Source organism: Rana temporaria, chromosome 1 (genome assembly GCF_905171775.1).
Source record: "Rana temporaria chromosome 1, aRanTem1.1, whole genome shotgun sequence".
In the NCBI taxonomy this organism is placed as follows: domain Eukaryota; kingdom Metazoa; phylum Chordata; class Amphibia; order Anura; family Ranidae; genus Rana; species Rana temporaria.
In genome coordinates this window covers 591,256,466-591,282,256 of record NC_053489.1, presented here as the reverse complement: position 1 = coordinate 591,282,256, position 25,791 = coordinate 591,256,466, and the positions used below count along the sequence as shown (strand labels likewise).

Here is a 25,791-nt window from a genome sequence, read left to right as displayed (position 1 = left end):
AACCTCAAACTTATGGACCTAATTGTTTAGCAGACAAGATTCCACATCAACCCATAAATGACTGACCTACTCTCTACATAGCACAAATTCTGTGTAGAGAGTAGTAGTAGTAAAAACATTTTTTTTTTTGTCATATGTGCTTATAATTATTTTTTAACCTATAATTATTTAATATTATTTATTTAATATTATTTTATCTTGTCATATATCTTTATATCAATGTTTTAACCTGTAAGTTTTTAATGTAATCTATTTATTATTTATATTACATAAGTTATTAAGAATGTATTTCACAAGTTTCTAGCTCCCTGGAGGATACACTATATCTGTAATTGATTTATGTTAAAATAAATGTTTTATTTTATTTTAGCGATAAATCTATATACATTGCAAAAAATATGTAAGTATGATACAGGCAGTTTATAGGAATATAATAGTTGTGAAAGGGGAATTGTCTTTACGTTTGTTTTTATATTTCATTTTGACCCATAAGTATTTAATATTATTTAATATTATTTTATTTATTGTATCAGTAATTCATCTGAAATTCATTATGTTAAACAAAAATGTGTTTAATTTATTTCAGTGATAAATGTATATACACACTTGTGCAAATAATAAATTGAAAGCAGCAAAGTATTTTACAGACAGTTGTGTTTAATCTTTATTTTAGAAGTTTGTGTTTTTGTGTAACTTTCTGTACACTATTTGTGCAAGTGTTGGCTCTGTAGAGAGAAAGAAAAGAAAAGGGCTTCTAATAAAATGATGTATAACATAGTTTACTATATAACAGAACAAAACATTCTAGATACTCACAAGAGGAATGCTTTGTATTTTGGAAAAGTAGGGATAGATCCTTCTATCTTTATACACCTACCCACCAAGGTAAGCAAGAAGAGGGTAATGGCAATATCAAAACCGGATTACCAATAGTATCCTGAAAAAAAGTCAACTTATACAAAACCTGCTTCCCAGGTATTATACACAGGCAACATTGCATATAAACAAAGGGGAGAAAAACAACATTGCCTACTACCAGTTGTCAACCCCAAACTACTGTACTATTAAAGCTGTGCCAGTGGGTGAACTTACATTAGCTAGAAGGAATCGTTTGCATAATAAGTCCCTTGGTACAGAAACTGAGGTCATTATAGAATGATTAAAGCTGGAAACACACTATACAACTTTTGTTATTTGATTTCCTTTGAATTTACCAAAACCATGTAGCGCAAGGCCTCATATTATATGGTTTTGGTAGATCTAAAGGAAAAAATCTAAAGAAAATTGTATAATGTGTATTCAGCTTAAAGCGGGAGTTCACCCATTTAAAAAAAAAAAAAAAATCTCCCCTTAGCTTCCTGCTCGTTCGGTCTAGGGGAATCGGCTATTTATATTAAAATAGGTGCAGTACTTACCCGTTTTCGAGCTGAATCTTCTTCCGTCGCTTCCGGGTATGGGTCTTCGGGAGCGGGCGTTCCTTCTTGATTGACATTCTTCCGAGAGGCTTCCGACGGTCGCATCCATCGCGTCACTCGTAGCCGAAAGAAGCCGAACGTCGGTGCGGCTCTATACTGCGCCTGCGCACCGACGTTCGGCTTCTTTCGGAAAATCGTGACGCGATGGATGCGACCGTCGGAAGCCTCTCGGAAACCTGTCAATCAAGAAGGACCGCCCATTCCCGAAGCCCATACCCGGAAGCGACGGAGAGGATGCGTCTCGTAAACGGGTAAGTACTGCACATATTTTAAAATAAATTGCCGATTCCCCTAGTAATAACGAGCAGGAAGCGAAGGGGGAAAAGTGCCCTCTAAGGGTGAACCCCCGCTTTAAGACAGAGAAAATATTTACAGTGTACTCTGAATGTAGCTAATCAAATTTACAGGAGGAAAAGCAGGGAGTTTTTTTGGGGTGAAAGTAACAACTAATGATTGTCTGGCAAAAATATATTTGAGACCATCTTTTCCACTGAGTATTAAACTAATATTAAACAAATTATACTGCATACCTTTTTATAAGTAGGTTGTTGTTTCTCTTCTAAGAGGACACTTACCTTGGGATCCCTTCTTTCACTCAGCCTTTTTGATATCATAATTAAGTCTGATACTTAGACTTGGAAGGTTGAAGGGGTCTTTCAAATGTGGGCTCAATACATGTTGCTATTGTAAAGTTCATACAGAAATCAGAATGGTACAATCTGTATTGGCTAATGATTGGCTGTATCCATCAGTGCTTAAGTTTTAACTCTAAGAACATGTTTTACATGTTTTCCTGTTCACAGTGCAGATTACAATATGTGGGATGCAGAAAATATAGGGCCAGATTTCCAGTAGAAATACTCCGGCGTATTTTCAAATTTGCCGCGTCGTATCTTTAGTTTGAGTCCTCAAACAAAGATACGACGGCTTTAGGCTTCGATCCGACAGGCGTACGGCTTCGTACGCCTTCGGATCGTAGGTGTAATACTTCGGCGCCCGCTGGGTGGCGTTTGCATCGTTTTCCGCGTCGGGTATACTAATTAGCTGTTTACGGCGATCCACAAAGGTACGCGCGTTCGTCGCATTCTCTTACGTCGTCGCTAGCCGGTTTTTCCCGGTGTAAAGTTACGGCTGCTATTTCATGGCTTATATTTAGACTGCCCATGTTAAAGTATGGCCGTCGTTCCCGCGTCGAATTTCAAATTTTTTTTTTTTGCGTAAGTCGTCCGTAAATAGGAAAGAACGTAACGCACGTCGCCGTTCAAAAGATTACGTCGGTGAGACGTCATTTCGCGCAAAGCACGGCAGGAAATTTCAAAACGGAGCATGCGCAGTACGTTCGGCGCGGGAACGCGCCTAATTTAAATGATACACGCCCCATTTGAATTAGGCGGGCTTGCGCCGGACGCATTTACGCTACGCCGCCGCAAGTTTACAGGCAAGTGCTTTGTAAATCAAGCACTTGCGCTTAAAACTTGCGGCGGTGTAACGAAAATGGGATATGTTAGACCGCCGCAAATGTACCTGAATCTGGCCCACATTTTTTATCTTTCCATTTTATTGAGCATACTGATGGTTCTGTACATTGGGGTGATTTACACCATTGTTTACTTTGGTGTGAAGTATTTAGAATCTTTAGGCTTGAGATTGGAATGCCTCTAGGTATTAACTGTAGATAAGACATTGACCTTCACAACTAATGTGGCTACTTTTCTTTTTCTTTTCTTAAAACTTCCCTTCATATGCAATGTTGCATCTACAGTATATGGTTTTTCGATTTTTGTGATTTATAGAGCCAATTGGTAATCCAGTTCATGTATTACCATTACCCTTCTCTTGCCTACCTTGGTGGGTGGGTATGTATATAAGATTAGGGGATCCAACCATATCTTGCTACAAATAAGGTGAAGATCAGCTGAAATTAGTTACCATCTGTATGGAATTTATCCTGTACTGGCAATGAAAAAATAAACTTGCATCATGGAAACTTTAAGAGTGCTGCCATTTGACCTGATGGGGAGTTGATCATATGACCTGAACTGTATATAAACAGGATGCGATCAAATCATACATAGCTTTGGGTTTACACAGAGTAATTTTAGAGATCCATGTGTAGTGCCTATGTACTTTATAGTACTGGTGCTAGTCAAATTTAAGTATAGATCGGAGTAAAGTTAGACTCTGATCCTGATTGTTAGGTGTGAGAATAGGGCCTCTGTCTCAGCTTGGCTGTGCTGTGGGTCATTCTGCTGTATCAGGGTGTTCTTCCAGCCCTGGTACTGCAGGTGGCAGCAGTGGAGTCGAGGTTTGGGTGTTCTTCCCAGCAGCCAATCACAAGGGTTTGTCCTCGCTGTGCATGCTGGGGAGGGGTATTTATGGGACAGACGTCATCGGTTCTGGATTCTTTTTTGTCGAGTGTGGCACCCACCTTTAAGGTGGCCACATCACAGCACCCCGGCATTATGGTCTACCTGGCTGGGGCGTGCGTGCCACGTGGTGTTCCTGGCTCTGGGACCATTTGGGCCCGGAGCATCTTAACCAGTGATGGGGATCCAGTGAGCCACTGGGTTCCCTCTTTTGAAGATCCCAAGCTGGGTGCTGTTCGGTGGGGAGTCGGTCTGAGGAGCGCCATTGAGAGGCTGGCGGTCTAATAGGGCTTGGACGAAACCACCGGGGATCACAGGTGGCCGGACACTGCGGGACTGGTCACCTGTCAGTCGGTACCTTGGCGACAAGTTGAAGGAGATCCAGACGTAACTCAAGTAAGGAGGCATATCTCCAATAATCCAACCCAGAGGGGACCTGTGGCAGAGGTATCTTCTGAGGCTCATTGAGAGGGGTCTGTGGCAGAGACTTTCTCCCAAGTTTAAGTTCACAGAGGAGGGTCTGTGGCAGAGACTTATTCCTATCATTGTCCGAGTGATACTCCAGCTGCCAGGACAGTGAGAGAGGCCTGTCCGGTACACTGAACCCACTCCGGCGGGAGTGGCGCAGAGAAGTGTTACGTTTGGGAGCAGGACTGTTTCCTATCATTACGCCTGAATCTGTTATTCTTTCTCATTTCAACTTTACTCTCCTCACCACAGGTTTTATTGTTTTTACCCGGCTGGGTTTATTAGCACAGCAAAAGAGCACTGTGTAAAATCTACATAAAAACAGAATGAAATTATTTGCAAATCTGCTAAACACATATTTTACTCACAGAAAAAAAATAGAAAACATATCTTATGTATTAAACTGAGAAAATGTAAAATTTTAAGAAAAAAATAAGGTAATTTTAAGATTTATGGCAGCAACACGTCTCAGTTGGGACAGGGCAACAAAAAGCTGGCAAACTAAGTGGTACAAACAAAGGAAATGCTGGAAAAACATTTTTCAAGTAGTAGGTTAGTAGCATGATTGGGTATAATAAGAGTATCTTAGAGAGAAAAGATGGGCAGAAGTTCACCAATCTGTGAAAAGCTGCATCTAAAAATTGTCCAACAACTTCAGAATAATGTTCCTCAAACTGCAATTAAAGGAACACTAAAGGCAGAATTTTTTTTTTTTTTTTAAATAACAAACATGTTATACTTACCTCCACTGTGCAGCTCGTTTTGCACAGAGTGTCCTCGAATCCGGTCTTCTGGGGTCCCTTGGCAGCTGCCTCGGCTCCTCCTCGCAAAAGCTTTCCACCTTCATGCAAGCGAGCTTGCATGGTGGAAAGCTTTTGCGAGCCTGCTCCGGTGATACAGCAGTGGCCATAGCCGGCGACTGTATCACTCAGGACTGCCCCCCGGCGAGCCGTTTTATCCACTGTGATTGACAGCAGCGCCAGCCAATGGCCTCGCTGCTATCAATCCGTCCTGCCTAGCCAATCAACGGCCAGGCTGGGAACCGAAGAGGATCACGTGGACGCGCATGGGACTTTCGAGGGGTCAGGTAAGTAACGGGGGTTCGGGGGGGAGGGATACCGTCGGATGTTTTTTCACCTTAATGCATAGGTGAATGCATAGGCATTAAGGTGAAAAAACATTTACCTTTACAACCCCTTTAAGGCGGAGCCCCAGTCTCAAAAAATATTGTTTTTAAAGTCAGCAGCTACAAATACTATAGCTGCTAAATTTTACTAAGGACACCTACCTGTCCAGGGAGACACGATGTCGCCCCTCCAAAGCCGATTTGTCCAAGTTTACAGGTAAGTGCTTTGTGAATCAAATACTTACGCTGTAAACTTCCGGGGGTGTAACGTAAATGGGATACGTTACGCCGCCACAGCGTAACGCATTTCTATGTGAATCTGGCCCTGAATGTTTAAACTGGATTTTAGTGTTACAAATTCTGTCCCAGAAAAAAAAACACATTGGGCTGCTGTCACTGATAATAGAGTGCCCAATAAATATATAGAACATGTATCAATCTGCAGGACTTTTCATTACAAAGAAACACAACTTTTGTCCAGTTCCTTACAAATTTTAATTTAGCTGAGATACTTTTTATATGGACTAAATTTCATATGGACTAAAAAGGTCCTGCTGGTCTTTGTGTGGAGTGTACTGTATGTACACGTATAGGAAAGGTATTTTATTAAAGTAAAGCCCATTAGAGAGAAATACAGGGGCCACCAATGCTGACCTCCTTCTGGATATGCTAGTTGGCTGTTTCTGCCATCCATACTTCCTGCAATACTAACCAGCAACAATTGTATGGATAAAGAAAGCCAAAGAGAAAGACAAAGTCTCACAACCTTTAATCTCTTTATATATCTCTATCCCCACATGCTATTATTTGTGACTTATTATTGTGACACAACATTTTTTTTTTTAATTATAAAAATAAAACAAAAGTTTCAATGTTGTTGGTTAAAAATTGGTTTAAACACAATCCATAAACTGGTATTTTATATTTTATGTTTATACACCTCTCCTATAATTTCTTAATTTTTTATGTTTTTAGACTTGTATGACAGAACATTTATAAAGATGTGTTATGTTTTTTTCTGTTGGCAATAATATGTTGTAAAAGTTCCTTGAAAATCCATGATAAACCTGGCTCCTCCGTACACAGGAGAGTCCTGTATCAGGAAGGAGGAGTTTCCTGTGGGACAGGTAGAAGAATCTCACCAGCTATCTGATGTTACCTTCTTACCTGTATAGAAAGGAAACTGAAAGTGATATAGAAGTTCCCAGAGCAGCTATCGCCTCTCTCATGTCACTTGAGTTCTGAACGAAAGAGAACTTCACAACATCATGAAAATGAGAACATTTTTCCCCAGAAAACAGGAATATAAAAGAAGAATCATGGATACAAGACTTCAGATCAACCAGAGACTAGCACTGTGGAGTGACAGTGTAACGGAACAAATATCTGGAACCAGAAAGACATTATCAGATCCAAGCCAGCAGAACAGAAATGGATATCAGGCTGGTGGTGTTGAGCATTTTACTGGTTGCAGTAAGTAGGCGCTTGCACAGGAGACTCTGCCCGAAATCCCGCTATTTATCAGTGACGTCTTCTGACATAACAACACTAAAGGAGCTGCAACACGATCATGAGAAGAACATGTCTACCAACGCAATGAGATGCTACAGAAGAATGCTGAGACACAAACCATCTGTATGTGACCTTACGCAGAGGGATCGTCTCATCCTGACCCTGGAGCGGGTGTCACTAACAGTTGAGGTTCTAACGAATATTTCTGTGTCTGCTCAGAATGAATCTGTAAAACAGGCACTTATGGTTTTCCTCAAACTGAAAGATGATCTGATGGTCTGTAGAGGATCTCCAGAATACAATGAGCCCACCTCACCCGAGCTGAAGCTGTGGCTACATCACCTCCAGCATTTTAAGGAGGCAGCATCTCCAGATTGTGTCCAGGAGGCTGTAATACTTAGTCTTATCCCTCTGAGAGTGGAAGATGTGACATGTTGGGCTCTCAACCACTAAACTCCCTACTGTAAGCACAGATACGTTTCTAATGCTTTATCTGAACATGTTAGAACCAGGAAGACCATCGGGATTAAGGATAAGACTTAAGGATGGACTTTTTCAACATAGACATATTTTTCTATACCTTACTACTGAAGGACATACAGTACTACTTTAAAAAAAAAAAAGTATCTACTAATCTTTAATCTACTAAAACCTGTAGGAAATTCATCCATAAAGTACATTCCTGAAAGTTGCAACTACAGGATTTATCCTCTATCCTATCCTACAAGGGATTTCGTAACCTCAAACTTATGGACCTAATTGTTTAGCAGACAAGATTCCACATCAACCCATAAATGACTGACCTACTCTCTACATAGCACAAATTCTGTGTAGAGAGTAGTAGTAGTAAAAACATTTTTTTTTTTGTCATATGTGCTTATAATTATTTTTTAACCTATAGTTATTTAATATTATTTATTTAATATTATTTTATCTTGTCATATATCTTTATATCAATGTTTTAACCTGTAAGTTTTTAATGTAATTTATTTATTATTTTTATTACATAAGTTATTAAGAATATGCATTTCGCAAGTTTCTAGCTCCCTGGAGGATACACTATATCTGTAATTGATTTATGTTAAAAGAAATGTTTTATTTTAGCGATAACTCTATATACTGTGTATATACAGTATATATATATATATATATATATATATATATATATATATATATATATATACACACACACACACACACACACACATACATTGCAAAAATATGTAAGTTTTATACGGGCAGTTTATAGGAATATAATAGTTGTGAAATGGGAATTATCTTTACATTTGTTTTTATATTTCATTTTGACCCATAAGTATTTAATATTATTTAATATTATTTTATTTATTGTATCAGTAATTCATCTGAAATTCATTATGTTAAACAACAATGTTTTTCATTTATTTCAGTGATAGATGTATATACACACTTGTGCAAATAATAAATTGAAAGTAGCAAAGTATTTTACAGACAGTTGTGTTTAATCTTTATTTTAGAAGTTTGTGTTTTTGTTTACTTTCTGTACACTGTGGCCCGGATTCTTGAAACACTTACGCCGACGTATCTACAGATACGCCGCATAAGTGCACAGATGCGCCGTCGTATCTATGCGCCAGACTCTTAATGCAAGATACGTCTGAAATTTGGCTTCCTCCGACCGGCATAAGTGTCCTACGCCGTCGTATCCTGGGCGCATATTTACGCTGTCCGCAAGGGGCGCTCCCATTGATTTACGCGTAGAACATGCAAATGACTGAGATACGCCGATTTACGAACGTTTGCAGTAATACGCCGTTTACGTAAGGCGTACGTCCGGCGTAAAGTTATTCCACCTAAAGGAGGCGCATCCCATGCAAAGGTATGGATGACGGAACAGCCGTCGAATTTTACATCGTTTACGTAGGACTACATGAGAAGGGCTGGGCGTAGGTTACGTCACGTCGTAGGCAGTGATTCGACGTATCTTATGGAGTATTTTAGACGTGATTCTGAGCATGCGCGCACATGCGCCGTTCATTCGGCCATTCATTTGCATGGGGTCACGGTTCATTTAAATGTATCACGCCCACTTCTAACTACTTTGAATTAGGCCGGCTTATGCCAACGAGTTTACGTTACGCCGGCGCAACGTTGGGGAGCGAGTGCTTTGTGAATACTGTTCTAGCCTCTCTGTTTTACGTCGGCGTAGCGCATATGAGATGCACTACGCCGGCAGAAATATGCGCCGCTCTACGTGAATCCAGCCCTATTTGCACAAGTGTTGGCTCTGTAGAGAGAAAGAAAAGAAAAGGGCTTCCAATTAGATGATGTATAACACAGTTTACTATATAACAAAACAAAACATTCTAGATACTCACAAGAGGAATGCTTTGTATTTTGGAAATCAAAAGTAGGGATAGATCTTTCTATCTTTATATACCTACCCACCAAGGTAAGCAAGAAGAGGGATGGGGAAAAACGTATGGGTGTGTATTTTTTATACTATGCACGATGATGTAACATTTTTTGTATCTTTTTATACGCAAACAACAATAAAAAAATATTGAAATTAAAAAAAAAAGCAATATCAAAACCGGATTACCAATAGTATCCTGAAAAAAAATCAACTTATACAAAAACTGCTTCCCAGGTATTATACACAGGCAACATTGCATATGAACAAAGGGGAGAAAAACAACATTGCCTACTACCAGTTGTGAACCTCAAACTACTGTACTATTAAAGCTGTGCCAGTGGGTGAACTTACATTAGCTAGAAGGAATAGTTTGGATAATAAGTCCCTTGGTACAGAAACTGAGGTCATTATAGAATGATTAAAGCTGGAAACACACTATACAACTTTTGTTGTTTGATTCCCTTTGAATTTACCAAAACCATGTAGCGCAAGGCCTGATTGCATACCAATTGAAAGTGTTTAGGTCTGACCTCATAATATATGGTTTTGGTAAATCTAAAGGAAAAAATCTAAAGAAAATTGTATAATGTGTAAGAAAATTGTTACAGTGTACTCTGATAGCCAGATTCAGAGAGAGTTACGCCGGCCTATCAGTAGATACGCTGTCGAAACTCTGAATCTGCGACTTCGTAAATTTAAGTGTATTCTCAAATTGAGATACACTTAAATCTAGCTAAGATACGACTGCCTGCGCCGTCATATCTCAGCTGTCTATTTAGGCCGGCCGCTAGGGGCGTGTACGCTGATTTACGCCTAGAATGCGTAAATCAACGAAATACGCCTATTCACGAACGTACGCTTGCCCGTCGCAGTAAAGATACGCCGTTTACGTAAGGCGTTTTCAGGCCTAAAGATATTCCACCAAAAAGATGGCGCAGCCAATGTTAAGTATGGACGTTGGAACCACGTCGAATTTTTAAATTTTTACGTCGTTTGCGTAAGTCGTCCGTGAATGGGGCTGGGCGTAATTTACGTTCACGTCGAAACCAATAAGTCTTTGCTGCGTAATTTGGAGCATGCACACTGGGATATGTCCATGGACGGCGCATGCGCCGTTCGTTAAAGAAGTCAATCACGTCGGGTCATGATTCATTAGCATAAAACACGCCCACCTCTTCATAATTTGAATTAGGCGCGCTTAGGCCGGCACATTTACGCTACGCCGCCGTAACTTAGGACGCAAGTGCTTTGTGAATACAGCACTTGCCTCTCTAACTTACGGCGGCGTATCGTATATGAGATACGCTACGCCTGCCTAACGTTAGGCTCATCTACGTAAATCTAGCTATGAATGTAGCTAATCAAATTTACAGGAGGAAAAGCAGGGAGTTTTTTTGGGGTGAAAGTAACAACTAATGATTGTCTGGCAAAAATATATTTGAGACCATCTTTTCCACTGAGTATTAAACTAATATTAAACAAATTATACTGCATACCTTTTTGATATCATAATTAAGTCTGATACTTGGACTTGGAAGGTGAAGGGGTTTTTCAAATGTGGGCTCAATACATGTTGCTATTGTAAAGTTCATACAGAAATCAGAATGGTACAATATGTATTGGCTAATGATTGGCTGTATCCATCAGTGCTTAAGTTGTAACTCTAAGGCCTCGTACACACGACCGAACATGTCCGCTGAAACTGGTCCGCGGACCAGTTTCCGCGGACATGTTCGGTCGTGTGTAGGGCCGACCGGACAATTTTCCGGCCTAGCGGACAGGTTTCCAGAGGACAAAAGTTTCTTAGCATGCTAAGAAACTTGTCCGCTGGAAGCCTGTCCGTCGGACATGTCCGATGGTCAGTACGACTCATCGGACATGTCCGCTGGCCCGAGAACCTGCGCATGGCGTCAAAGTGATTCTACGCATGCGTGGAAGCATTAAACTTCCAGGTTTGAGGATGTGGCGGTGTCAACGTCACCGCCACGTCACCGCACTGTCTGTCCGCAGGGATTTTGGTTTGATGGTGTGTACAACCATCAGACCAAAATCTCAGAGCGGACATGTCCGATGAAAACGGTCCGCGGACCGTTTTCATCGGACATGTTCGCTCGTCTGTACAAGGCCTAAGGCCGCATACACACGGTCGGACAAAACCGATGAGAATGGACCGAGGTTCAGTTTCATCAGTCCAAACCGACCGTGTGTATAGCCCATCGGTCTGTTGTCCCTCGGCCCAAAATTTTAAAACATGCTTAAAAAAATCGAACCATTTTATTGAGCATACTGATGGTTCTGTACATTGGGGTGATTTACATCATTGTTTACTTTGGTGTGAAGTATTTAGAATCTTTAGGCTTGAGATTGGAATGCCTCTAGGTCAGTGGTCATCAACCCTGTCCTCAGGGACCACTAACAGGCCAGGTTTGCAAGATAACTGAAATACATCACAGGTGATATCATTTGCTGCTCAGTGATTTCAGTATTCTAGTCTGCATCTCCCCAAGGTAATACATAAAACCTGGCCTGTTAGTGGGCCCTGAGCACAGGGTTGATGACCACTGCTCTAGGTATTAACTGTAGATAAGACATTGACCTTCACAACTAATGTGGCTACTTTTCTTTCTCTTTTCTTAAAACTTCCCTTCATATGCAATGTTGCATCTACAGTATATGGTTTTTAGATTTTTGTGATTTATAGAGCCTATTGGTAATCCAGTTCATGTATTACCATTACCCTTCTCGTGCCTACCTTGGTGGGTGGGTATGTATATAAGATTAGGGGATCCAACCATATCTTAGCTACAACTAAGGTGAAGATCAGCTGAAATGAGTTACCATCTGTATGGAATTTATCCTGTACTGGCAATGAAAAAATAAACTTGCATCATGGAAACTTTAAGAATGCTGCCATTTGACCTGATGTGGAGTTGATCATTTGACCTGAACTGTATATAAACAGGATGCGATCAAATCATACATAGCTTTGGGTTTACACAGAGTAACTTTAGAGATCCATGTGTAGTGCCCATGTACTTTATAGTACTGGTGCTAGTCATATTTAAGTATAGATCAGAGTATAGTTAGACTCTGATCCTGATTTTTAGGTGTGAGAATATGGCCTCTGTCTCAGCTTGGCTGTGCTGTGGGTCATTCTGCTGTATCGGGGTGTTCTTCCAGCCCTGGTACTGCAGGTGGAAGCAGTGGAGTCGAGGTTTGGGTGTTCTTTCCAGCAGCCAATCACAAGGGTTTGTTCGCACTGTGCATGCTGGGGAGGGGTATTTATGGGACAGACGTCATCGGTTCTGGGTTATTTTTTGTCGAGTGTGGCACCCACCTTTAGGGTGGCCACATCACGGCGCCCCGGCGTTATGGCCTACCTGGCTGGGGCGTGCGTGCCACGCAGTGTTCCTGGCTCTGGGACCATTTGGGCCAGGAGCATCTTAACCAGCGATGGGGATCCAGTGAGCGACTGGGTTCCCTCATTTGAAGATCCCAAGCTGGGTAGTGTTCGGTCGGGAGTCGGTCTGAGGAGCACCATTGAGAGGCTGGCGGTCTAATAGGGCTCGGACGAAACCACCGGGGATCACAGGTGGCCGGACACTGCGGGACTGGTCACCTGTCAGTCGGTACCTGGGCGACAAGTTGAAGGAGATCCAGACATAACTCAAGTAAGGAGGCATATCTCCAATAATCCAACCCAGAGGGGACCTGTGGCAGAGGTATCTTCTGAGGCTCATTGAGAGGGGTCTGTGGCAGAGACTTTCTCCCAAGTTCAAATTTACCGAGGAGGGTCTGTGGCAGAGACTTATTCCTATCATTGTCCGAGTGATACTTCGGCTGCCAGGTCAGTGAGAGAGGCCTTTCCGGGTACACTGAACCCACTCCGGCGGGAGTGGCGCAGAGAAGTGTTACGTTTGGGAGCAGGACTGTTTCCTATCATTAGGCCTGAATCTGTTATTCTTTCTCCTTTCAACTTTACTCTCCTCACCACAGGTTTTATTGTTTTTACCCAGCTGGGTAATAAATAGCACAGCAAAAGAGCACCTGTCGTGGACATTCCTTTACTTCTGTTTATGCACATACGCATCACTCGTCCCTAGAGAATTCGGAGGAGCCACGAGGTAACACGCCGCCCAAAAATCCAGCAGCTCCACTGGGGGTAATGCTACACATGTATTGCAATTAGGTACATTTAAAAAGAAGCAATTATATGGTGGTAGTAAATGACAAATATTAATGGAAAGACTGATGTTCAGTTGATCTTCTAGGTAAAGTGAGTACAAACTACCAACTGTCAATATAAAAATAATTATAAATATGAGGTAGCGTTCAGTATATGCAGATAATTATAACTAGCCGCCGACTGTATCACTCGGGCCCGCCCCTCGGTGTGCCGCGTAATCCGCTGTGATTGACAGCAGCGCCAGCCAATGGCTGCGCTGCTATCAATCCGTCTAGCCTAGCCAATCAACGGCCAGGCTGGAAACCGAAGAGGATCACGTGGACGCGCGCAGGACTTTCGAGGGGTCAGGTAAGTATAACGGGGGTTCGGGGGGCCGGTACTGTCAGATGTTTTTTCACCTTAATGCATAGGATGCATTAAGGTGAAAAAACATTTACCTTTACAACCCCTTTAAGGCGGAGCCCCAGCCTCAAATATTTTTTTTTTAAAAGTCAACAGCTTCAAATACTATAGCTGCTAAATTTTAATAAGGACACCTACCTGTCCAGGGAGACACAATGTCGCCCCTCCGAAGCTGATTTGTCCATGGACTCGGGTTCAAGCGCCACCATTGCAACTAAGGGAAACCGGCAGTGGAGCCTTCAGGCTTCACAGCCGTTTTTTTACTGAGCATGATGCGCAAGTCGTATGGAACTTTCTGAATGGCGCATCATCTTTGTCCCAAAAAGCAGCAGGAGGATGTGGAGGGCTGGAGACTGACGAGAAAATAACGTAGGTAGGGACAGAAGTACACGTCTGTACTTCAAAAAAGGTAAGAAAAAAATATATAAATATCCAAAAACGAGGGGGGGGGTGAAGTGGTCTTTAATTTAAGACCTAGTTGTATAGTTGGGTGAAACTCCACTTTAATATATCATCATCTACTGTATACGGCAGGGATATGCAATTAGTGGACCTCCAGCTGTTGCAGAACTACAATTCCCATGAGGCATAGCAAGACTCTGACAGCCACAAGCATGACACCCAGAGGCAGAGGCATGATGGGACTTGTAGTTTTGTAACAGCTGGAAGTCCGCTAATTGCATATCCCTGGTATACGGTATTATCATCAAAAGATTCAGAGTGACCTAAGATTAGGATTTAGTGTAGGATTTGAATGTTTAAACTGGATTTTAGTGTTACAAATTCTGTCCCAGAAAAAAAACACATTGGGCTGCTGTCACTGATAATAGAGTGCCCAATAAATATATAGAACATGTATCAATCTGCAGGACTTTTCATTACAAAGAAACACAACTTTTGTCCAGTTCCTTACAAATTTTAATTTAGCTGAGATACTTTATATATGGACTGAATTTCATATGGACTAAAAAGGTCCTGCTGGTCTTTGTGTGGAGTGTACTGTATGTACACATATAGGAAAGGTATTTTATTAAAGTAAAGCCCATTAGAGAGAAATACAGGGGCCACTAATACTGACCTCCTTCTGGATATGCTAGTTGGCTGTTTCTGCCATCCATACTTTCTGCAATACTAACCAGCAACAATTGTATGGATAAAGAAAGCCAAAGAGAAAGACAATTAAAGTCTCACAACCTTTAATCTCTTTATATATCTATATCCCCACATGCTATTATTTGTGACTTATTATCGTGACACAACATTTTTTTTTTTTTTTATTATTATTATTATAAAAATAAAACAAAAATTTCAATGTTGTTGGTTAAAAATTGGTTTAAACACAATCCCTAAACTGGTATTTTATATGTTATGTTTATACACCTCACATATTTTCTTCCTTATTTTCATGTTTTTAGACTTGTATGACATAACATTTATAAAGATGTGTTATGTTTTTTCTGTTGGCAATAATATGTTGTAAAAGTTCCTTGAAAATCCACGATAAACCTGGCTCCTCCGTACACAGGAGAGTCCTGTATCAGGAAGGAGGAGTTTCCTGTGGGACAGGTAGAAGAATCTCACCAGCTACCTGATGTTACCTTCTTACCTGTATAGAAAGGAAACTGAAAGTGATATAGAAGTTCCAAGAGCAGCTATCGCCTCTCTCATGTCACTTGAGTTCTGAACGGAAGAGAACTTCACAACATCATGAAAATGAGGACATTTTCCCCCAGAAAACAGGAATATAAAAGAAGAATCATGGATACAAGACTTCAGATCAACCAGAGACTAGCACTGTGGAGTGACAGTGTAACGGAACAAATATCTGGAACCAGAAAGACATTATCAGATCCAAGCCAGCAGAACAGAAATGGATATCAGGCTGGTGGTGTTGAGCATTTTACTGGTTGCAGTAAGTGGGCGCTTGCACAGGAGACTCTGCCCGAAATCCCGCTATTTATCAGTGACGTCTTCTGACATAACAACACTAAAGGAACTGCAACACGATCATGAGAAGAACATGTCTACCAACGCAATGAGATGCTACAGAAGAATGCTGAGACACAAACCATCTTTATGTGACCTTATGCAGAGGGATCGTCTCATCCTGACCTTGGAGCGGGTGTCACTAACAGTTGAGGTTCTAACGAATATTTCTGTGTCTGCTCAGAATGAATCTGTAAAACAGACACTTATGGTTTTCCTCAAACTGAAAGATGATCTGATGGTCTGTAGAGGATCTCCAGAATACAATGAGCCCACCTCACCCGAGCTGAAGCTGTGGCTACATCACCTCCAGCATTTTAAGGAGGCAGCATCTCCAGATTGTGTCCAGGAGGCTGTAATACTTAGTCTTATCCCTCTGAGAGTGGAAGATGTGACATGTTGGGCTCTCAACCACTAAACTCCCTACTGTAAGCACAGATAAGTTTCTAATGCTTTATCTGAATATATTAGAACCAGGAAGAGCATCGGGATTAAGAATAAGACGTAAAGGATGGACTTTTTCAACATAGACATATTTTTCTATACCTTACTACTGAAGGACATACAGTACTACTTTAAAAAAAAAAAAGTATCTACTAATCTTTAATCTACTAAAACCTGTAGGAAATTCATCCATAAAGTACATTCCTGAAAGTTGCAACTACAGGATTTATCCTCTATCCTATCCTACAAGGGATTTCGTAACCTCAAACTTATGGACCTAATTGTTTAGCAGACAAGATTCCACATCAACCCATAAATGACTGACCTACTCTCTACATAGCACAAATTCTGTGTAGAGAGTAGTAGTAGTAAAAACATTTTTTTTTTTGTCATATGTGCTTATAATTATTTTTTAACCTATAATTATTTAATATTATTTATTTAATATTATTTTATCTTGTCATATATCTTTATATCAATGTTTTAACCTGTAAGTTTTTAATGTAATCTATTTATTATTTATATTACATAAGTTATTAAGAATGTATTTCACAAGTTTCTAGCTCCCTGGAGGATACACTATATCTGTAATTGATTTATGTTAAAATAAATGTTTTATTTTATTTTAGCGATAAATCTATATACATTGCAAAAAATATGTAAGTATGATACAGGCAGTTTATAGGAATATAATAGTTGTGAAAGGGGAATTGTCTTTACGTTTGTTTTTATATTTCATTTTGACCCATAAGTATTTAATATTATTTAATATTATTTTATTTATTGTATCAGTAATTCATCTGAAATTCATTATGTTAAACAAAAATGTGTTTAATTTATTTCAGTGATAAATGTATATACACACTTGTGCAAATAATAAATTGAAAGCAGCAAAGTATTTTACAGACAGTTGTGTTTAATCTTTATTTTAGAAGTGTGTGTTTTTGTGTAACTTTCTGTACACTATTTGTGCAAGTGTTGGCTCTGTAGAGAGAAAGAAAAGAAAAGGGCTTCTAATAAAATGATGTATAACATAGTTTACTATATAACAGAACAAAACATTCTAGATACTCACAAGAGGAATGCTTTGTATTTTGGAAAAGTAGGGATAGATCCTTCTATCTTTATATACCTACCCACCAAGGTAAGCAAGAAGAGGGTAATGGCAATATCAAAACCGGATTACCAATAGTATCCTGAAAAAAAGTCAACTTATACAAAAACTGCTTCCCAGGTATTATACACAGGCAACATTGCATATAAACAAAGGGGAGAAAAACAACATTGCCTACTACCAGTTGTCAACCCCAAACTACTGTACTATTAAAGCTGTGCCAGTGGGTGAACTTACATTAGCTAGAAGGAATCGTTTGCATAATAAGTCCCTTGGTACAGAAACTGAGGTCATTATAGAATGATTAAAGCTGGAAACACACTATACAACTTTTGTTATTTGATTTCCTTTGAATTTACCAAAACCATGTAGCGCAAGGCCTCATATTATATGGTTTTGGTAGATCTAAAGGAAAAAATCTAAAGAAAATTGTAAAATGTGTATTCAGCTTAAGACAGAGAAAATATTTACAGTGTACTCTGAATGTAGCTAATCAAATTTACAGGAGGAAAAGCAGGGAATTTTTTTGGGGTGAAAGTAACAACTAATGATTGTCTGGCAAAAATATATTTGAGACCATCTTTTCCACTGAGTATTAAACTAATATTAAACAAATTATACTGCATACCATTTTATAAGTAGGTTGTTGTTTCTCTTCTAAGAGGACACTCACCTTGGGATCCCTTCTTTCACTTAGCCTTTTTGATATCATAATTAAGTCTGATACTTGGACTTGGAAGGTGAAGGGGTCTTTCAAATGTGGGCTCAATACATGTTGCTATTGTAAAGTTCATACAGAAATCAGAATGGTACAATCTGTATTGGCTATTGATTGTCTGTATCCATCAGTGCTTAAGTTGTAACTCTAAAGCCTCGTACACACGATCAGTCCATCCGATGAAAACGGTCTGAAGGACAGTTGTCCTAGGTTAACCGATGAAGCTGACTGAACGATCGTGTCAGAACGCGGTGACATAAAACACAACGACGTGCTGAAAAAACGAAGTTCAATGCTTGATTCTGAGCATGCGTGGATTTTTAACCGGTGGTTTTGTATACTATGGTGTTGATCTATCGGTTAGCAACCCATCGGTTAAATTTTAAAGCAAGTTTGCTTTTTTTTAACCGAAGGTTAAATAACCTATTGCGCCCACACACGATCAGTTTGGACCGATGAAAAGGGTCCATCAGACTGTTTTCATCGGTTTAACCTATCGTGTGTACGAGCCTTTAGAGCATTTTTTTAATTATTTCCTGTTCACAGTGCAGATTACAATATGTGGGATGCAGAAAATATATTTTTTATCTTTCCATTTTATTGAGCATACTGATGGTTCTGTACATTGGGGTGATTTACACCATTGTTTACTTTGGTGTGAAGTATTTAGAATTAGTGTTGCTCACGAATATTCGTATTGCGAATATTCGTTACGAATATTGCATATTCGATTATTCGCGAATAACTCGAATATCGCGGCCAAAATTCGCTATTACGAATATTCGCATTTTTTCAAATTTATTTTTAAAACAGATCACATCCTAGTGACCTCCATCGACGTCTAAAAGCATTGCTGGTATGATTAGAGACCCTGGGCCGAGTAGCTAAGCTGAGGCGATCCTTTTCCTTCTCCGCCCTTCTTTTGCATCAGAGCCAATCAGAGTTCTCCTACCACAGTTGTCAGAGGTTAGCAACCTCCATAGCAACCAATAGGAACCTGCCTGCACGACCAGTATATAAGATCACTCCCAGCAGTATTTCAGTGCAGATTCACAAGGTGGCTAGAGAGAGTGGAGTGTTTCTGTGCGTTTTTCCAGTGTATCACATCTTCAAAGAATTTTCCATCTTTTGTCCCATGTCATCATTTGCATTTCACCTCTTTAATGAGAATAATAACTGTTTAACATAAATACATTTAAGAGATGCCAACGTAAACGGTTTACTTGGCTTTTTTTTAACTCAACAGAATCAGGGGCCCCAGTGTGCGGTTGATCTTTACCTAACTCAATACAGGTCAGTCTAGAGGAGAGATCTGTATTTTCCAAATCTTATTCAATATTTATTAAACTAATCAATATACAAATTGGTCAAAGTAAACCCTCAAATCTATATAATAATGTATTTATTTTATTAATACCTTGTTGTTAGTTGCAGGGTCCATTACGTAAAACCACACTTTTTCCAAAGGGCAGGTGAAATTGAATGTTTCAGAATTTCGCAATCAATTTCGCATTCGCATTATTCGTCTATATATTCGTGATATATCGCGAAATCGAATATGGCGTATTCCGCTCAACACTATTTAGAATCTTTAGGCTTGAGACTGGAATGCCTCTAGGTATTAACTGTAGATAAGACATTGACCTTCACAACTAATGTGGCTACTTTTCTTTTTCTTTTCTTAAAAATTCCCTTCATATGCAATGTTGCATCTACAGTATATGGTTTTTAGATTTTTGTGATTTATAGAGCCTATTGGTAATCCAGTTGATGTATTACCATTACCCTTCTTTTGTCTACCTTGGTGGGTGGGTATATAATATTAGGGGATCCAACCATATCTTGCTACAACTAAGGTGAAGATTAGCTTAAATGAGTTACCATCTGTATGGAATTTATCCTGTACTGGCAATGAAAAAATAAACTTGCATCATGGAAACTTTAAGGCCTCGTACACACGATAGGTTAACCAGAGGACAACGGTCTGAAGGACCGTTTTCATCGGTCAAAACCGATCGTGTGTGGGCCCCATAGGTTATTTACCTTTGGTTAAAAAAAAGACAACTTGCTTTAAAATTTAACAGATGGATTGGTAACAGATAGGTCAAAACCGATCGTTAGTACGCACAACCATCTGTTAAAAATCCACGCATGCTCAGAATCAAGTCGACGCATGCTTGGAAGCATTGAACTTCGTTTTATTCAGCACGTCGTCGTGTTTTACGTCACCGCATTCTGACACGATCGTTTTTTTAACTGATGGTGTGTAGGCACAACGGACCATCAGTCAGCTTCATAGGTTAACCCAGTGTTTCTCAACTGCAGTCCTCGAGGGGCCCTAACAGGTCATGTTTTCAGGATTTACCTCAGATGAAATGGCTGTGGTAATTACCAAGGCAGTGAAACTGATCAAATCACCTGTGCAAAATAATGGAAAGCCCGAAAACATGACCTGTTGGGGCGCCTTGAGGACTGGAGTTGAGAAACACTGGGTTAACCTATGACAACAGTCCTTCAGACCGTTGTCCTTTGGTTAACCTATGGTGTGTACGAAGCGTAAGAGTGCTGCCATTTGACCTGATGGGGAGTTGATCATATGACCTGAACTGTATATAAATAGGATGCGATCAAATCATACATAGCTTTGGGTTTACACAGAGTAACTTTAGAGATCCATGTGTAGTGCCCATGTACTTTATAGTACTGGTGCTAGTCAAATTTAAGTATAGATCAGAGTATAGTTAGACTCTGATCCTGATTGTTAGGTGTGAGAATAGGGCCTCTGTCTCAGCTTGGCTGGGCTCTGGGTCATTCTGCTGTATGGGGGGGGGGGGGGGTTCTTCCAGCCCTGGTACTGCAGGTGACAGCAGTGGAGTCGAGGTTTGGGTGTTCTTCCCAGCAGCCAATCACAAGGGTTTGTCCTCGCTGTGCATGCTAGGGAGGGGTATTTATGGGACAGACGTCATCGGTTCTGGGTTCTTTTTTGTCGAGTGTGTCACCCACCTTTAGGGTGGCCACATCACGGCACCTCAGCGTTATGGCCTACCTGGCTGGAGCGTGCGTGCCACGCGGTGTTCCTGGCTCTGGGGCCATTTGGGCCCAGAGCATCTTAACCAGCGATGGGGATCCAGTGAGCGACTGGGTTCCCTCTTTTGAAGATCCCAAGCTGGGTGCTGTTCCGTGGGGAGTCGGTCTGAGGAGCGCCATTGAGAGGCTGGTGGTCAAATAGGGCTTGGACGAAACCACCGGGGATTACAGGTGGCCGGACACTGCGGGACTGGTCACCTGTCAGTCTGTACCTGGGCAACAAGTTAAAGGAGATCCAGACGTAACTCAAGTAAGGAGGCATATCTCCAATAATCCAACCCAGAAGTTCACCGAGGAGGGTCTGTGGCAGAGACTTATTCCTATCATTGTCCGAGTGATACTCAGGCTGCCAGGTCAGTGAGAGAGGCCTGTCTGGGTACACTGAACCCACTCCGGCGGGAGTGGCGCAGAGAAGTGTTACGTTTGGGAGCAGGACTGTTTCCTATCATTACACCTGAATCTGTTATTCTTTCTCCTTTCAACTTTACTCTCCTCACCACAGGTTTTATTGTTTTTACCCAGCTGGGTAATAAATAGCACAGCAAAAGAGCACCTGTCATGGACATTCCTTTACTTCTGTTTATGCATATATGCATCACTCGCCCCTAGAGAATTCGGAGGAGCCACGAGGTAACACGCCGCCCAAAAATCCAGAAGCTCCACTGGGGGTAATGCTACACATGTAATGCATTTAGGTACATTTAAAAAAAAGCAATTACCGTATTTATCGGCGTATACCTCACATTTTTTTCCCCTTAAAATCAGGGGGAAATCGTGGGTGCGTGATATACGCCGATACTGCTGTTCCCGGGCGCCGCCGAATTATACCGAGCCGAGTGTACTCTGCACTCGGCTTGGTATAATTCGGCGGAGGAGCCGAGACAAGCCGAGCACCGCAGCGTAGAGCCGAGAGCCGAGTGTACTGTGCACTCGGCTAGGCTCGGCCACGCTCAGGTCCGCCCGCAGCCACGTGAGAGCAGCCGAACACACAGGACATCCGGCTCCTCTCGGCGCCAAATCCAAACACCGCCGCAACCCCGGGCAAGGTGCGGATGGACTGGACGGACCCTGCGAGGAAGCCGCAGACGGACACCTCCAAAGCCACAGACGGACACCCACAAGGCTGGACGGACCCCGCGCAAGGAAGCCGCAGACGGACACCCACAAGGCTGGACGGACCCCGCGCAAGGCCGCAGATGGACGCCGGACAAGGCCGCCGATGGACGCAGGGCAAAAATGTACGTTTTTTTCCCTAAAAATACCTTCCAAAGTTTGGGGTGCGCGTTATACGCCAGCGTGCGGTATACCCCGATAAATACGGTATATGGTGGTAGTAAATGACCAATATTAATGGAAAGACTGATGTTCACTTGATCTTCTAGGTAAAGTGAATACAAACTACCAACTGTCAGTATAAAAATAATTATAAAAATGAGGTAGCGTTCAGTATATGCAGATAATTATGGCTGGACCCCCCCCCCCCCCTTCCCAAATTCTGAGCAGCAACATAGAAAAGATAAACAACCCTAACTCCATAAAAGTTGGAACGCTGTGTAAAATCTACATAAAAACAGAATGAAATTATTTGCAAATCTGCTGCATCTAAAAATTGTCCAACAACTTCACAATAATGTTCCTCAAACTGCAATTAGGGCAGAGCCCCAGCCTCCAAAAATTATTTTTTTAAAGTCAGCAGCTACAAATACTATAGCTGCTAAATTTTAATAAGGACACCTACCTGTCCAGGGAGACACGATGTCGGCCCTCCAAAGCCGATTTGTCCATGGACTTGGGTGCAAGCGTCACCATTGCAACTAAGGTCTCGTACACACGGACGGACAGTCCGCTGAAAACGGTCCGCCGGACATAAATCCGCGCGTAAACAATACGCGGGGACGTGGCCGCGCCGTCGCCGCGACGATGACGCGGCGACGTGGGCGGCCCTGGAAGTTCAAACTTTCCACGCATGCGTTGAATCAGTACGATGCATTCGAGGGATGGCGGCCGATCAGACGTGTCCGGTGAGTCTGTACAGACGACCGAACACGTCCGACGGACAGGTTTCCAGCGGACAGATTTCTTAGCATGCTAAGAAATTTTTGTCCGCTGGAAACTGTCCGATCTGCCGGACAATTGTCCGGTCGGGCCTACACACGACTGAACATGTCTGCTGAAACTGGTCCATCGGACCAGTTTCAGTGGACAGATCCGGTCGTGTGTACGGGGCCTTAGGGAAACCGGCAGTGGAGCCTTCAGGCTTCACAGCCGTTTTTTTACTGCGCATGATGCGCAAGTCATATGGAACTTTCTGAATGGCCCATCGTCTTCGTCCCAGAAGGCAGCAGGGGGATGAGGAGGGCTCGAGACAGAAGAGAAAATAACGTAGGTAGGGACAGAAGTACACGTCTGTACTTCAAAAAAGGTAAGAAAAAATATATAAATATCCAAAAACGAGGGGGGGTGGAGTGGTCTTTGGTCTGGATTTTAGTGTTACAAATTCTGTCCCAGAAAAAAAACACATTGGGCTGCTGTCACTGATAATAGAGTGCCCAATAAATATATAGAACATGTATCAATCTGCAGGACTTTTCATTACAAAGAAACACAACTTTTGTCCAGTTCCTTACAAATTTTAATTTAGCTGAGATACTTTTTATATGGTCTAAATTTCATATGGACTAAAAAGGTCCTGCTGGTCTTTGTGTGGAGTGTACTGTATGTACACGTATAGGAAAGGTATTTTATTAAATTAAAGCTCATTAGAGAGAAATACAGGGGCCACCAATGCTGACCTCATTCTGGATATGCTAGTTGGCTGTTTCTGCCATCCATACTTCCTGCAATACTAACCAGCAACAATTGTATGGATAAAGAAAGCCAAAGAGAAAGACAATTAAAGTCTCACAACCTTTAATCTCTTTATATATCTCTATCCCCACATGCTATTATTTGTGACTTATTATTGTGACACAACATTTATTTATTTTTTAATTATAAAAATAAAACAAAAGTTTCAATGTTGTTGGTTAAAAAAATGGTTTAAACACAATCCCTAAACTGGTATTTTATATGTTATGTTTATACACCTCTCCTATATTTTCTTACTTATTTTCATGTTTTTAGACTTGTATGACAGAAAATTAATAAAGATGTGTTATGTTTTTTTTTCTGTTGGCAATAATATGTTGTAAAAGTTCCTTGAAAATCCATGATAAACCTGGCTCCTCTGTACACAGGAGAGTCCTGTATCAGGAAGGAGGAGTTTCCTGTGGGACAGGTAGAAGAATCTCACCAGCTATCTGATGTTACCTTCTTACCTGTATAGAAAGGAAACTGAAAGTGATATAGAAGTTCCCAGAGCAGCTATCGCCTCTCTCATGTCACTTGAGTTCTGAACGGAAGAGAACTTCACAACATCATGAAAATGAGGACATTTTCCCCCAGAAAACAGGAATATAAAAGAAGAATCATGGATACAAGACTTCAGATCAACCAGAGACTAGCACTGTGGAGTGACAGTGTAACGGAACAAATATCTGGAACCAGAAAGACATTATCAGATCCAAGCAAGCAGAACAGAAATGGATATCAGGCTGGTGGTGTTGAGCATTTTACTGGTTGCAGTAAGTGGGCGCTTGCACAGGAGACTCTGCCCGAAATCCCGCTATTTATCAGTGACGTCTTCTGACATAACAACACTAAAGGAGCTGCAACACGATCATGAAAAGAACATGTCTACCAACGCAATGAGATGCTACAGAAGAATGCTGAGACACAAACCATCTGTATGTGACCTTACGCAAAGGGATCGTCTCATCCTGACTTTGGAGCGGGTGTCACTAACAGTTGAGGTTCTAACGAATATTTCTGTGTCTGCTCAGGATGAAACTGTAAAACAGGCACTTATGGTTTTCCTCAAACTGAAAGATGATCTGATGGTCTGTAGAGGATCTCCAGAATACAATGAGCCCACCTCACCCGAGCTGAAGCTGTGGCTACATCACCTCCAGCATTTTAAGGAGGCAGCATCTCCAGATTGTGTCCAGGAGGCTGTAATACTTAGTCTTATCCCTCTGAGAGTGGAAGATGTGACATGTTGGGCTCTCAACCACTAAACTCCCTACTGTAAGCACAGATAAGTTTCTAATGCTTTATCTGAACATATTAGAACCAGGAAGACCATCAGGATTAAGAATAAGACGTAAAGGATGGACTTTTTCAACATAGACATATTTTTCTATACCTTACTACTGAAGGACATACAGTACTAAAAAAAAGTATCTACTAATCTTTAATCTACTAAAACCTATAGCAAATGCTTCCATAAAGTACATTCCTGAAATTTGCAACTACAGGATTTATCCTCTATCCTATCCTACAAGGGATTTCGTAACCTCAAACTTATGGACAAAATTGTTTAGCAGACAAGATTCCTCATCAACCCATAAATGACTGACCTACTCTCTACATAGCACAAATTCTGTGTAGAGAGTAGTAGTACTAAAAAGGATT

At 41.1% G+C, this 25,791-nt stretch overlaps 3 protein-coding genes across 3 annotated transcripts; all 3 read left to right on the top strand.

The window, feature by feature from the left end:
- The first annotated feature begins 6,866 nt into the window (after window positions 1-6,866).
- Window positions 6,867-7,452, top strand: LOC120925019 (interferon lambda-3-like). Its single transcript, XM_040335921.1, has one exon. The coding sequence runs from the start codon at window positions 6,867-6,869 to the stop codon at window positions 7,398-7,400; it is 534 nt and encodes a 177-aa protein (XP_040191855.1). The 3' UTR covers window positions 7,401-7,452.
- Window positions 7,453-15,602: 8,150 nt separating this feature from the next.
- On the top strand, window positions 15,603-16,385 carry LOC120925018 (interferon lambda-3-like). Its single transcript, XM_040335920.1, has one exon. It carries the CDS (start codon window positions 15,801-15,803, stop codon window positions 16,332-16,334), a length of 534 nt encoding a protein of 177 aa, XP_040191854.1. The 5' UTR covers window positions 15,603-15,800; the 3' UTR covers window positions 16,335-16,385.
- An 8,475-nt stretch (window positions 16,386-24,860) lies between these two features.
- LOC120925017 (interferon lambda-3-like) lies at window positions 24,861-25,406 on the top strand. Its single transcript, XM_040335919.1, has one exon. It carries the CDS (start codon window positions 24,861-24,863, stop codon window positions 25,392-25,394), a length of 534 nt encoding a protein of 177 aa, XP_040191853.1. The 3' UTR covers window positions 25,395-25,406.
- Window positions 25,407-25,791: the final 385 nt, after the last annotated feature.

Bases quoted from the DNA above. Each gene is read 5' to 3' on its own strand.
- LOC120925017 (XM_040335919.1), top strand. From the start codon at position 24,861: ATGGATATCAGGCTGGTGGTGTTGAGCATTTTACTGGTTGCAGTAAGT.
- LOC120925019 (XM_040335921.1), top strand. From the start codon at position 6,867: ATGGATATCAGGCTGGTGGTGTTGAGCATTTTACTGGTTGCAGTAAGT.
- LOC120925018 (XM_040335920.1), top strand. From the start codon at position 15,801: ATGGATATCAGGCTGGTGGTGTTGAGCATTTTACTGGTTGCAGTAAGT.